We start from the raw sequence: 14,430 nt of genomic DNA on the forward strand, positions 1-14,430 counted from the left end.
GCTTGGTTAAGAAAAAAATGGACACACATTTGTTAATGAATATAGAATCCCAGCTGCTATGGAGTGTGTATTTATTAAACAAATAAATCTGCAAACACATAATGTATAAGCAATATTGGTAATTGTAATGTAAGGTTTTTGCTTCACAAAACAACATAACAGGTAAATAAAAATCTACTTGATTTTGATTGTTTCACTTTTTTAAGAACTTAAAGCACAACTTGGCTTCTTCAGTTTTTAAATAAATTTCATTTATTTTTTAAATTAAAGTTACTTTTAAATGAAGTATATAAATACAGTGAATACATTAGATAGAACATTAAGGCATATTATATGACATGGATTTCTCCTTTGCAATTTACACAGCAGTTAAGTGTAATGTTTTCATGTTGTGTTTGAGAGTGAAAGCGATCAATTGTCCCGGATTTTCGTTGCTCACAAGATGGCACAAACATATCAGGTCGATGCCGTACGTTAGACAATGTATGTTGGTTTTCATTGAGTAGCTAATTATGAAAATGTTAAAAATTATTTGTCAAATAAAATAAAGCTAAGTCTTACAAAGAATTTTTTTCTCATAAAACAATGCTTTGGTAATCTAGCTGCTAATCTTTTTATTATACTGTTCAATTATATGTTGTACGTCAGCCCTTAGACCAGAGGTTAAGGGTAACCCATAAGGTTTGATGCTTCTAGCATTGTGGCAGTGCCTGTGCTTACTGTATAACGGTAATAGCTCCAACCCAGTGGTCTCCTATATGTGGTAGAGTTACATTCATTCAATTTATTAACTTATACCGACCTGTAACACATATTTTTCAGCAGGAGTTGCAGCAGGTATATCACAGTGCACAGAAACTGCAGGTTTCCTTGGTAAAGGTACATTACTTGTACCGATCAGTTTATCAGACAAACAATTGGCAAGGCTTCGACAGTTTTCACCAACAGAACTGGACCCTTCTATATTAACTGTATAACACTCATCATTATCAGTGGTCAGTGAATTGTTAAGATTGGTAAGGGTCCTGTAAAATAAGTTGTATGTATGTATATAACTTGTAAGTAACTTACTTTATCCTCGTGTGGCCGGAAAACGACAGTCGTTACAACACGGGTGTTCATACACCTCGTGCCAGCTTACGAGTTACCATGTTTGTTACTTTGTAAGTGACTATTCTTTTGGGGGGATTTTTTATGTAATATGGCTAATAACATTTTTTTATGTATATGGCTAATAATTTGGACAACCCATTAATGACCACTGGGTTGGAGCAACTGCCGTTAAGTGTCTTGCCCAAAGACACATACGCCCACAATGGTAGCAGCGACGAACCTTTAACCCATTACCTCTGGGTTAGAGGCAGGCACGCTAACCACTATGCCACGGCGCCGGACAAGTTAAAATATTGTCTCAAATACTTATTATTAGTTAACACATGACACAGCAATGCATTACCTGTGCAACTCATTTAAATGCTCTGTTCTCTCCCAGTGTTCTCGAAGCAGCCCACGGACTGCATTCCCGAGTTCTCTTTCATATCTTTCCTGTAAAAACAACATTACTACATTTGGTTTATAGCCTACAGTAAAGCATCTGTTGTTGGTCACAAAGTTTTCATTCCATAACAAGTGGATATATACTTTAAAGAGGCATACCAAGAAAAAATAAAAAATTGTATATGAATAATAAAATTTGTATATGAATATGCTCAAATGTGATCCAAAGGTACTACCAAGGTTTAAAAAAAAACAGCCTCTGAAAAATACATGAGAATATTTTCGTTGGTATGCCCCTTTAAAACAAAAACCAGCACTTACTAGAACTAACTTTAAATACAAGAAACAACGAAAAAACAAATCACATACATGATGACGTCTCCAGGCATTAGCATCATCAGATTGCATTCTACTTGCAAGAAACTTGCTTCTCCAAACATCACATGATATTTCTAATCTCTCAATCTCTTCACTTTTCTTTTGAGCTATCTCTGTCATTTGGTCTAGCTGTGTAGAATAGATTTATCCAAATGTGACTGATAACTTGGATTTTCCAAATTATCGGCCACACATAAAAAACAAAAAAAAATACCCACAAAGTAACATACGTGGTAACTCAGAAGCTGACACAGGGTGCATGAAACAGAACATCCGTGCTATAAGACTGTCGTTTCAGGCCACACGATAATAAAGTAAGTAACGTTCATTCGTTTCTTCATTTAAATAGTCAACATACTTGTTGAAAATTATGAGTGTCACAGAAAAACTAACATACCAAACAAGCATGCAGTACTATTTTTTTTTTTACCATTCAGTATTCAGTTATCCTGTGCTGCTTTATAGGGAGTCACACATCTACTATTATAAAGAATATAACATTTGATGATCAGCCAACACCACACATATCTTCAGTCTAGTTTGATACAGTACAAAAGCTTGTATCCAGCTAAATGAGTTGATATCTAACCTCTATTTGAAGTTGAGCTTTTTCCGTTGCCAACCTTTCATAATGATAACCCAATTCATCTCCAACAGACGCTACAAGCAACCGCTTTAGTTCTTGGTTTACCTGAACAAATAGAAAAAAAAATCACAATTTTATGAAAAAAATTCAAATGTTTATACCAGGATTGTTAACATGATTGTGCCAGCTTACGAGTTACCATGTATATGTTACTGTGTGGGTGATTATTTTTTTGTATTTTTTAATTTTTTTATGTATGGTTGATAATTTAGACAACCCATTAGTGACCACTGGGTTGGAGCAATTGCCGTTAAGTGTCTTGCCCAAGGACTCATTACCTAATGGTTACAGGCAGGCGCGCTAACCACTACGCAACGGCGCCTGACATAAATATCTCATACTTATAATTATCTTTATAAACACAATACAGAATGCGAAGTTTACTTACATAACAAAATGTATAGGAATAGTTGAAATACCTGAATCTGTATTTGTAAATGGTCTTTTAAAGCTGATTTTTCTTCTATAAGAAATTTTTCTGAAGTTTTTCTTTGTATTTGTATGTCCGGTTCTTTAAAGGAGAAGTTTAATTTTGAAACTGGGCCGGCTGAAACATCTGGGAGTGTCCGTGTAACTTCGCGGTGTACACACCTTGGCGAGGAACATGGTGATTGACTGACTGAGTATATTTCAGATGTTTCAAAAGTTTGCTCTGAAAGTTAAGTGTAAAATCAATGTAATCATCAAAAATGAATTATAGTATGTTTTCACATATAACATGAATTCTCTACTAGCTCAAACGGTGCTAGTGAAAAGTCTTCCCCCACCTTATTTGCTAACCACTAACCCCTAACCACTAACCCCTATAACCACTAACCATCAACACCTAACCCTCTAACCACCAACCACTAACACTTTCCACCAGCGACCAGCCTATTCTGCTATGTACCCGAAGATTCTTTACTAGTGCCCTTAAACTATCATCAATGCTGTTTTTACATTGGTCATTTAATTTCAGGCATGTCCAAAATGCTTACTTTCCGGTGTCTTTGTAAGGTTTGGGGTGGTTGTTGTTATTGTTGGTGGTGCCAGTGTAGAAAGAGATACATCAGATTCCATTCCATCTCCAACTTCTCTTGGTGTATTTTTCCATGACGGATCTGTTAGATAATATTTTTTCCAATTTCAAAACCATTTTCATACATTTACGCTATATAACTATTTATAAACAAACCATTTACCTCTGTCAATTTGTAAATGCGGTGGCTTCAAGGACAAAATAGGAGAAGCCGATATCGTTGCCATTCTGCCCCGAATTCAAAACATACAATTTATACTGTATTAAATCTATATATCTGGCTTTTTAACAAGCAACTAATCTGTACAGAAAAAAACACGACACACCAAATACGTCAATTACTACACGGCCGCACCGCCATCAGCTGATTTGTGCTAATGTGACGTCACGGAAAAAGAAAAACGGAAATTTGTACCAGAGAAAGGAAACTTGTTTCTTTTAACTAGAGCACTTTAAGCACTCCAGAGCAGCAAGTGCATTTTGTTGTGACAATCGCTGGAAGTCTATGGTTGATAAAAGGTTTAGTTAACTATTACCAACACATCCCTTCGATAGCTCAGTTGGTAGAGCGGTGGACTGTAGTTGGTTATCCATCAGAAATCCATAGGTCGCTGGTTCGAATCCGGCTCGAAGGAAGTTTTGCACGTTGGACCATAATTTAAACTCCAATTTCCACTTAACATTTGATTGACACATGACAAGTACGTCATTGTGTATCAGTGGTATCATCCCTTCGATAGCTCAGTTGGTAGAGCGGTGGACTGTAGTTGGTTAACCATCAGAAATCCATAGGTCGCTGGTTCGAATCCGGCTCGAAGGACGTTTTGCATGTTGGACCGCAATTTAAATTGCAATTTTATCATAATAATTAATTAACACATGACAGGTACGTCGTTGTATGCGGTGGACTGTAGTTGGTGAATTATCAGAAATCCATAGGTCTCTGATGGTTCGAATCCGACTCGAAAGACGGGTTTTAAGTTTATTTATCCCAATACGTCTATCTGCTGGTATAATTCATGCCATAACTTGCACCTAAATTTGGGTAAGCCGCGAGATAATCTACACGTTTACTACATTAAATACAATGGACAACAAAAACTTTTCTCTTTCCCACAGTTGTGTTATATGAATGTTATTAAAATGTTGCGCAGAAGGTAATGTATATTATATTATGGACTTTGTCCGAGCAAAATGTTTGTTACTAAATAGTGTGGTATATTGGTATGACACGTAGTTACATCTACGATATTTTTGTTTTATATTAATATTTACAGTCAACATATATCAGGCAAAAGCTTACATACCGACCAGACAAGGGCCCATAGGAGCCGGCTATGGTCTAATTTGACCTTGAAGTCCTACTACATGGTAGTTGCGTAAGTTTGGTCTTTCTTCGTTTTGATGATATGCTAAATGGTGAATTGTACCAACAATCAAACTATACGTGGCATCGGTCTGTCGTTTTGTGTTTACAAAAGCTATTTGAACCTATCAGCCATTAGACGGAATCTCATTATTCTGGACCATGCGGGTACATGTTTTCATGAGAACAGTCAACGACTCCCATAGTATGAGTCTCATAAGATAAGGAAGCACGCCTTAATTAAAGGTCTCGTGTATCGTAGGAAAGATACGAGATAAACGTTTATACACTGCATAGTTCGTCCGTCGCACTGCCGTAAATAAAGTTTAAACCCGTCAGCTTTGTCGCCAAAGTGTTAACTTGGGTCAAATTAAGCAACTGTTAAACCGTGCGCTGCTATATTAAAGAAGTTGGATTGATTGAGGCAGCTCGAGCGGTTAAAGTAAGTTGCCGTCACTAGGTGTCGCTCGGGACTCTAGACAAGATTATAAGGACGACTCGTCGGCCCGTGTTAAGTCTGTGTTGATATGACTCAAAAAGTATCTGATTACAACGGATTTGTTGATTCGTATTTGACGGTATACAGCTTGCAGCAGTGGGCACGACTACTTATTCGATGTACTCGTATCGGCAAACCCTATTCAAACAGAATGCGGTAAGATGTTAAAGAGCCCGGCCACAGCCCAGATGATTACCTTATTCAAATGGAGTATATAAATACCATGGTTAATTTGTACTAGTAAAAACATAGCTTAAAGTGCGATATCTCAAAAGGCGTTACAGCTGCACTTTCTATATGCGTTTAACAAACTGCGATAGTGTGTTTCCGGTTTAACACAACACAAATGAACCACCAGCTTGTGAGGCAACTAAAACAAAGTATAAATAATATTGCGTCGTATTAACTCTGTATAGTTCGTAGATTGGGAATATTACGCAAGAAATATCTCCACTATATATGTTGGAATTAATTATAAAATCTTTAAAGAAAGCAATGTTTATTTGGTTGCAACGAAAGTCAATAAGGGTTTGACGCATATTATAAAGCGTACAAACATATGCGACTTACATACCACATCGTCTGGCTGAATAGAAGGCTATATAACAATGTAATATAATAACAATAACTTTTATTTGTCCCTTCGATTACGGTAGCGAAGATTCATAAATATAAACACCGTTTTTCTTTAGGTCTGACCAACGGTCTATACTAACTTTGGGGGTGCCGAGTCGTAGTGGTCGACTTTAATTAGCATGTAATATTATACTGGATTGTATGGTGTCACAACACCAAGTTTTAATTACACGATCAGAACAGGAAAGATATTCTGCGTGAAGGATGGCTTGAGTTGCATGTTATTTCCTCCTTTCCGGAAAGCACGACGTGCCTCCTGAACACATAAACAGTTAAAGCATTTTATATACAACGACTGCACTTATTTATGGTATAATAACGAAATGCGATTTCTTTGTTTTTCTTTCTTTAGGCGTAAAGTTAAATTTGGATAAGCTGTAGCCTATATAACTAAATTTATGCATAAAACACAGATAACCTCCACAGAACGATACCTACCCTAAGAAGTTGAGTAATGTCTGATCAAATTAAGATCGATACTAGGGATACGTTTAAAAAAGGGTTTGACTTTTTATTTAGCGCTGGTGGAGCCTTGGTGGGTTTGGGAAATTTATGGAGGTTTCCATATCTCTGCTACGAAAACGGGGGTGGTAAGTTTTGAATCCTATTTATTATCAAATTTTCGCTGATTTTAATGTCGTTTATACTCATGATAAAAATGCTTAATTTTATCGCGGTTCGGGTTTTACAACTAAAATATTATTTTTAAAGAGTTACTTTGCTTAGTTTTGCGCGTATATAACTATATAGTAGGGTGGGGGAAGATAGGACACCTTTTAATTCTATTTTCTCGTCCCGTTTGGTAGTAAACAAAGAACTTTCAAAATATTATAAAACCGTATCCTCTCGACTCCCAGGAACCGTTGTTAACTGTTTAAAACACGAATAGAATATTTGAATATTATTAGCTAAAAGTGTCCCATCTTCCCCCATAGTACTATATTTTATTACGTTCAGTCTCGCTGTATACCGTATTCCTGTGTCTTGCAACTTGGATATACAACACTGCTATACGCTTATATACATAATACGCTTCTAAACACCCGATAGATAAAAGTTACATGTGACGTAAAATATCTTTATCAAGTCATTATAGTTACACAACGCGCGACATAGGATACATAATGACAATTAACCGAGCATTTTAACGCAGGGGCGTTTTTGATAGCATACTTTATATTCGTGGCCATCGTCGCCTTACCTATGGTTTTTCTGGAGACTTCTATTGGTCAAATTACAAGAATAGGTCAATTCAAGGCTTGGAACATGTTTCCACTTTTGAGAGGTAAGATGACACAGTTATGTGGTTTCTTATTTAGCGCTCGTTTCATAACCGGGCCATTTTAGATTCGGTGCTTGTCTTTGGGCAAGACGATTAAAGGTAGTTCTTTATTCATATCTGTAGTATTCTAATTATAATACGCTTAGTATCATCACAGCCGATGAATAAGATACAAATATTTTATTCTTATTTAACACACCTATTTCGTTATACAGTATTTTTAGAAACCTTATCTATTGTCATAAATCATACACGAGGCGATCAGTGTTGCACATTAACTATTTTCAATCACTTGATGGCGTCAGCATTAAACCAAAACACTACACTATGGGTGGTCATTATATAATGGTATTATAATTGTAATATATATAATTGTATTATATCCTACGTGGGTAAGGTCCTGCAGTGTGACAAGGCATGGGATCCAAGGTTGAGGATATGTTGGAGTTACCTCATTGTCCTAACACAATATATATATATAGTGTAGGCTATGCCGCATATAGTCATCACTACATGTTGCAGCCTGGCGCTTCACTGAATGTAGACGATAAGGTCTTTAATGGTTAACATACAGGTGTTGGTCTCGCTAGCGGAGTAATTCTGCTGTATTGCAACATATACTACCCGGTGATACTGGCATGGGCATTACGATATCTTGTAGCGAGTTTTCACTCACAGCTGGAATGGACGCATTGCAACAACGAATACAATTCGCCAGATTGCTTTTCTATTTTGAATGTTACGAACGTGACCTTGAATGAAAATGCCACATCTTCAGTTACAGAGTTTTGGGAGTAAGTACTGTGTTTACGACTTAATTTTAGAGTGTGCTGCAAGATAGATTAGGCGTACAAACTGTTGTCGTTAAACTTGCATTCGCCGTTTTATTCGAATCTTTGATCGAAAAAGATAAACGAAGTCGTTTTCCTCAGAAAAAAATATAAAAAACGGTCTTAGAGAGTTCCGAGTTTTATAATTCGTTAAATGTTCTTTGTTTACTACAAAAAAAGAACTGGGAACTGGAATGAAAAGTTGTGCCATCTTTCCCCGCACTATTATATATTTGTTCTGTTGCAGAAGGAGCATCTTACACAAATCTTCGGGTATAGATGAAGTGGGTAGTGTACAGTGGCGTTTATACCTTTGCTTGGCTGTAGTTTGGATTTTGTGTTATTTCTGCATTTGGAAAGGAGTACGATGGACCGCAAAGGTAAAATGCGTAAAATAGTTATCGAAAAGACAGCAAATATGTCGAGCCTTGGAAAAAAGTAACGGTTTAACTGTTGAATTTCTAAAACTATTGAGCTATACCATAAATACTACATGTATAAAAAAAAGCTAAAATATTTTAAACAGTTTGATTTTGTATTAAAAAATTAGTTTTAATTTTGGTTAACTCCAAGTTAAGTCTTTCAGTTGTTTGTCCCATCTTACCCCACCTTGTAGTTCTGTAGAAGTTTATTGCCAAAGTTTAAAAGCGGTGCTTTTAAATGAACAAGTTATACTTATACCTGAGGAATGTATTCAATTTAATAGACTAATATAACAACAGGATAATGTATAGAAAATGATTTGTGCCAAAAGTGTAAAAATACCCAATTTGTGGCAAAAATATTAACTTTAATATAAAACTTTCTGTTATGAAAAGCATATGTAGGATACAACATTTTTCAAATGATGTTTTATTTAAAAAACAACAACAAAAAATGATGTTCTAAAAACCTGTTGTTTTCGAGCAATACCAATTCTTCATACAATAACATAGTGTAGGTAACATTTAAAAATGCATTGCATAGGCCATAATGCAAGGCAAAAAATGTTTAAACCTGATATATTTTTTTTACTAAAAAAATAATTAATTTTCTGACAGTTTTTCATATAGTTTTGAAGTTAAAATCCATCTTAAGATTCGGGTTTTCCGTAGAGTTTCCATTGCTTAGCCAGGTAAAGAGTTGTTCCCCACATGCAGATGAAAAAAAGCCAAATCCAGCAAAGATCTCCCATGCTTTAGATTCCACTTGTGCCGGGTGTACACCAACCGGTCCGTTTAAACTGTAGCAGAATAAAAAAAATCATTATTTAATGAAATTAACAAGGATTTTAAACTGCTTCTTCTTACCACACCTGTATACGAATCACTAAATAGTTTTTTTGTGTCAATATATTTTTTTAAAGTGTTTTGAATTAATATAGGTATAATAATACAAATTCAGGGTATCACTTAAAAGCGGTCATATGTTTCGATTTTTAAGATATTGGAAAACATGTGCTTAACTCAAGTTTGCAACCTCACCTCACCCTACTATATTATCAATTTAAATAAAAAAATATTGATTAAGTATATTTTCCAAACAGATTGTATATTTCACGGCAACAGCACCAATTATAATGATAATCATAATGATAGTACGCGGCGCCACATTGGACGGTGCAGCTAATGGAATAACCTACTACCTTCGACCCGAAATGTCCGAGTTAGCAAACATAAAGGTAAGCTTTTAAATTAAAGACTTACCATTGCGTACATTTAGCATTGCTCAGTTATAACATTACAGTACACATGTAAAACAGCAATAACATAAATAGCACATATGTAAAATTGAACACACCCATGACTGTTCACACTGAAAGTTCTTTCCATCTAAAACAACCAAAAACAAGAAAAAAAATCTTAAATTTAAGATACTGTTCAGGCTGATACCATTAATTGTTGTATTGTATGTAAGGTTTGGATGGCTGCAGCATCCCAGGTCATCTACTCCTACGGCATTTGCTTTGGTGCACTCGTATGTCTCGGAAGTTATAACAAGATTAAACATAACTGCCTGCGGTAAGTAGAATAATATACAACACTTTACATGCCCAGGTTTATTCACATTATTATAGTTTCTTAATCATCCTAATAAGTCAGGGCAATTCGTGTTAATACATGGATGCCCTTTTATTAAATGGATGCCTTTTTTAATGACTTCACTCACTTTGTGTCCACTTATGCGCAGGTAATTTTTATGTATAAATGTTAACTTAAACAATCAAACACTGATGTTGGAATAATGATCGTTAAGTATCCTGTTCTAAATTAATACCCATGTTTTGTGCATTAAGTTTTGATCAAATATTTTACATGCTAATTTAAATATGAACCTCATGTTAATCAATATGCATTGCTGTGTTAAACGACAGGGACTCTCTACTATTGTTGGTCGTAAACAGCGGGGCAAGCTTTTTGAGCGGTTTTGCTGTGTTTTCTGTTCTTGGTTTTATGGCTAAAGCTCAGGTATATTGAGTACAACAATTTGCAATATTTAATACTATTAACTTGGTGGTTAAAAGATGACATTTTTCTTCTGAAAACTTAATAACATACATGTTGCCTGGCTACTATATGTTTAATACAATCCTTCATACAACTGGTTATTTTCTTCTCTTCCGGTCACCTTTATTAGGTTGGTTGAATGTAATGAATGAATGTTACTTACTTTATTCACGCGCAGCCGGAGAACGACAGTCGTTATAACACAGGTATTCCTACACCTTTTGCCGGCTTACGAGTTACCATGTTTGTATGTTACTTTGTGAGTGAATATTTATTTGGATTTTTTTCGTGTATGGCTGATAATTTGGACAAACCATTAGTGACCACTGTGTTAGAGCAATTGTTGTTAAGTGTATTGCCTAAAGACACATACCTAACAATGGTAGCAGCAGCGAACTCATTCTCTTTGGGTTACAGACAGTCGCGCTAACCACTTTGCAGCGAGCCAGACAAGGTTACAAAATAAAAATTTGTAACAAGAGCTTTTTTATACTTAACATTAAATACAGTAGTGTGGGCAAAAAATAGGTACCACCAGCACATAATATGTTTCCAATACTGATATCAACAATTAACAACGATCCTTTTTAGAAATATGAGCAAACGGTTATAGGACTTTTTTATTTATTTCCAAATTGGCAAAAAAGGATATAAAATGCAACTATTTTACCCCAACCAAATATATATAAATATTTATGTTACAAAACAGTGATTTAATATAAACTTTATATTTACTAGAACACCACTGTGGAAGCAGTTGCCGAATCTGGGCCTGGTCTGGTGTTCTTGGTTTATCCACATGCATTGTCACTATTACCTATCCCACAGTTTTGGTGTGTGTTATTTTTCCTCACCCTAATTTTGCTGGGTTTTGATGGTCAGGTAAGATGTTGGTGTATTATGTTTCATAAAATAATATGAATTTGTTTATTTCTGCAATGGTTAAATTTTAACAGTTCGTGTATTTGGAGAGTTGGACAACCGGTGTAATGGACTTCTTTCCTCGTGTTAAATCCTTTCGATTTGGAAAAGAATTGTTCATTGCATCTGCATCATTTATCATGTGTGTGATTGGAATCACAATGACTACTGAAGTAAGTTTGGTGTCTTAATCATATTTCATTAGCCATAAGATAATATTTATTATAACTTTGTTTTGTCTTATCAGTTAACAAAGGTTTAGAATAACAAAAATAAATCACCAAGTAAAACCTGTGCAATGGTAAAGACTTTTTGCATACATTATTTTAATATTATACCAGAAGTTGTATTTGTCTTCTGGATCACACTACTATAGATCAAATTTAATGTACAAAAATAAGAAAATGGCAAAATAGATATTCTTTAAACACCTTTGTTTAAAACATAAATAACACAGATTGCATTAAAGTGACATTTACATAAATAGATTACCAACTTAAAGTAAAACCTTTTGGAAACATTTATATAAAGCCTTTAAATGTAGAACCCTAAATGTCAACTGCATAATATTGTCCGCTGCTTTTGATGGCATTGAATTAATACTACATAAAGTTATAGAGGGTGAACTTATTTATATAACAACATTAAAAAAGGTGTCTGATAACATATTATATCGTTTCTCGACAGGGTCTGATAAGAAAATTATGAATTTAACAAATTTAAAAAAATTGAAACAGGGTGGAATCTACGTGTTTAATTTGATAGACAATTTTGCTGCAGCCGGGTGGTCGACAACAACGTTATGTGTATTCGAAGCCCTGGCTGGAGGGTGGATAGGCAGAGATGCATATTTGGCTTGTTTGGGAAAGATGCTTAATCGAGGGCCGAGAGCTCTGCTTTATTTTAAGTATTTTTGGAGATATGTCACCCCCGCCTCTCTTACAGTAAGCAAATTCTTTATTCATTATAAGCTACATTTCTGTAAATACTTCTTTTTTACAACCAAAAAGTGAACAATAAAAGAGAACGAAATATTGACCATCTTAACCTAACCAACTATATATTTTTGTGACCTACTGCACAGACATGGAGTTTGTATGAATATATATATAGGTTGCAGGGGTTCTTGATTTGAAAATGCCCTTCTAACCATCATGGTCGTTGAGACCAAAACTCCCATAATGAATTACTCCCGTCCTGTTTTAAATATATACAAAATATATACTTAACTTTAGGTGATGGTTATTTGCACCCTGTACTTCTACCAACCTGCAACATACAACAAAGAGTATGTGTACCCACCATGGGCACAATACCTTGGAATATCTATAACATGCTCGTCCATTATTTGGGTGCCAACAATTGCAATATATGATCTAGTTACAGCTACTGGAACTTTACAATCGGTACGCATGTGACAGTTGCATAATCTTTTTTTCTATAACTTTTCTTTGTTATTCCATAAAGCTGACTTGCATTCTTCATTCACATTTTTTCTGATTATATAATATAAGTATTTTTAATACACTGTGAGTTACTTTTTATTAGATTTAGCACAATTAGCAATCACACTCTTTATATTGATAAGTTCTAATATATGAATTAATGTAACCTGATATACCCTCACATGGTGAGAAAACGACAATTGTTATAATATTGGAAATCTTTTTGGTGGTAAAAATGAATTAATAGCAGCAACGAGTCTTGAACCCCTATCTTCTGGGTTAGAAACAGCCGCATTAACTAAACCTGACACAAATTATGTGATGTTGTTTTTACATTTCAGAGATTGAAAAGGGCCTGTCACCTACCAGAATACGTTAGTGAAAACTTGACTGCTAAATTGACAAGAGAAAATAAAACCCACAAGCCTGGTGTAAATGTGACAATGAATGAGTTAAAGGAACTCATTTAGTGTCAACCATTCAACAAAATTTTACTTCATATATATATATATATATATATATACACTACAAAAAATGTTTACTAAATACTTAGATTATATACATATATACAGAAGGGTTGGGTAAGATGGGACATATTTACAGCATTACCACAACCACGTGACTTTTAAATAACGTTGTAAAATGCGTTTAGGGTATATAAGATTTTTTGGGGTTGTTAACAGTATCTCATCTTACCCAACAGTATGATAATTGATTTTAAAGTTAATCAAGTATAAAAATTTACAGCTTTGTATGCACTTTCTGAGTAGTTCATGAGTATTATTTTACAGCTTTGTATGCACTTTCTGAGTAGTTCATGTAGTTACAAGTTTTTTTTTATTAAGTTGCAGAAATTAATTTATTTTAAATCAATATGTCTTTTAAATTTTCAAAAGCCCCTTATTATTCAGAGTTGAAATTGTGCAATGCTTCAGTTACTTATTCTTATTTATACAGATTATATATATGCTCATCGCTGCTACCATTGTGGGTGTATGTGTCCATTGGCAAGACACTTAATGACAAATGCTCCAAACCAGTGGTCACTGATGGGTTGTCCAAATTATCAGTCAAACATAAAATATATATATTTAATTACCCACAAAGTAAAATGCATTGTAACTCATAAGCTGGCACAAGCCATATGAAACCTTTTGTTGCAACTGTCGATTACTGGCTAACAAGTTACGTTGATTCATTCATATTATAAAAATGTGGGATTAATTTTTAGTTTAATAAAGGTTATTTTTAGGTGAGCTTATACTTAGATCAATTTAAAAAGTTAAAACGAATAGAGGAGCATAGCAATAAGGCAGTTATTATTAATGCATTAAAAATACATATGCTTTTGTGATAGTGTAGACAAATTATTTTTTTGTGATAGTGTAGACAAATTAAGGCGTAAGTTGTGTGATTAGGATGTGTA

At 34.6% G+C, this 14,430-nt stretch overlaps 2 protein-coding genes and 2 non-coding genes across 4 annotated transcripts; 3 read left to right on the plus strand and 1 right to left on the minus strand.

Annotated features, from left to right (window-relative positions):
* Nucleotides 1-54: 54 nt before the first annotated feature.
* On the minus strand, nucleotides 55-3,927 carry LOC100186591 (golgin-45). The gene is made up of 8 exons (XM_002126361.4): nucleotides 3,703-3,927; nucleotides 3,499-3,621; nucleotides 2,941-3,173; nucleotides 2,465-2,566; nucleotides 1,867-2,004; nucleotides 1,457-1,545; nucleotides 803-1,025; nucleotides 55-506 (listed from the first exon to the last, which is right to left on the minus strand). Exons 1-8 carry the CDS (start codon nucleotides 3,764-3,766, stop codon nucleotides 330-332), a joined length of 1,149 nt encoding a protein of 382 aa, XP_002126397.1. The 5' UTR covers nucleotides 3,767-3,927; the 3' UTR covers nucleotides 55-329.
* Nucleotides 3,928-4,084: 157 nt separating this feature from the next.
* trnay-gua lies at nucleotides 4,085-4,174 on the plus strand. The gene is given in 2 exon segments: nucleotides 4,085-4,121; nucleotides 4,139-4,174. It is a non-coding gene; the product is annotated as a tRNA-Tyr (tRNA).
* A 95-nt stretch (nucleotides 4,175-4,269) lies between these two features.
* Nucleotides 4,270-4,359, plus strand: trnay-gua. The gene is given in 2 exon segments: nucleotides 4,270-4,306; nucleotides 4,324-4,359. It is a non-coding gene; the product is annotated as a tRNA-Tyr (tRNA).
* A 2,098-nt stretch (nucleotides 4,360-6,457) lies between these two features.
* LOC100182648 (sodium- and chloride-dependent taurine transporter-like) lies at nucleotides 6,458-13,855 on the plus strand. The gene is made up of 12 exons (XM_009860632.3): nucleotides 6,458-6,630; nucleotides 7,194-7,325; nucleotides 7,897-8,116; nucleotides 8,400-8,532; nucleotides 9,678-9,812; nucleotides 10,049-10,152; nucleotides 10,506-10,599; nucleotides 11,377-11,520; nucleotides 11,595-11,732; nucleotides 12,297-12,503; nucleotides 12,795-12,965; nucleotides 13,346-13,855. Exons 1-12 carry the CDS (start codon nucleotides 6,495-6,497, stop codon nucleotides 13,472-13,474), a joined length of 1,743 nt encoding a protein of 580 aa, XP_009858934.2. The 5' UTR covers nucleotides 6,458-6,494; the 3' UTR covers nucleotides 13,475-13,855.
* The last annotated feature ends 575 nt before the right edge of the window (nucleotides 13,856-14,430 follow it).

Source organism: Ciona intestinalis, chromosome 7, assembly GCF_000224145.3.
Source record: "Ciona intestinalis chromosome 7, KH, whole genome shotgun sequence".
In the NCBI taxonomy this organism is placed as follows: domain Eukaryota; kingdom Metazoa; phylum Chordata; class Ascidiacea; order Phlebobranchia; family Cionidae; genus Ciona; species Ciona intestinalis.

Excerpts from the sequence above, each read along its gene's own strand:
- LOC100186591 (XM_002126361.4), bottom strand. The coding sequence starts at position 3,766 with ATGGCAACGATATCGGCTTCTCCTATTTTGTCCTTGAAGCCACCGCAT. Across the intron at positions 2,005-2,464 it reads AAGCTCAACTTCAAATAGAG|CTAGACCAAATGACAGAGAT; the intron begins GTTAGATATCAA and ends TATTCTACACAG. Across the intron at positions 1,026-1,456 it reads CATTTAAATGAGTTGCACAG|GACCCTTACCAATCTTAACA; the intron begins GTAATGCATTGC and ends CTTATTTTACAG.
- LOC100182648 (XM_009860632.3), top strand. The coding sequence starts at position 6,495 with ATGTCTGATCAAATTAAGATCGATACTAGGGATACGTTTAAAAAAGGG. Across the intron at positions 6,631-7,193 it reads CTGCTACGAAAACGGGGGTG|GGGCGTTTTTGATAGCATAC; the intron begins GTAAGTTTTGAA and ends ATTTTAACGCAG. Across the intron at positions 12,504-12,794 it reads TCACCCCCGCCTCTCTTACA|GTGATGGTTATTTGCACCCT; the intron begins GTAAGCAAATTC and ends ACTTAACTTTAG.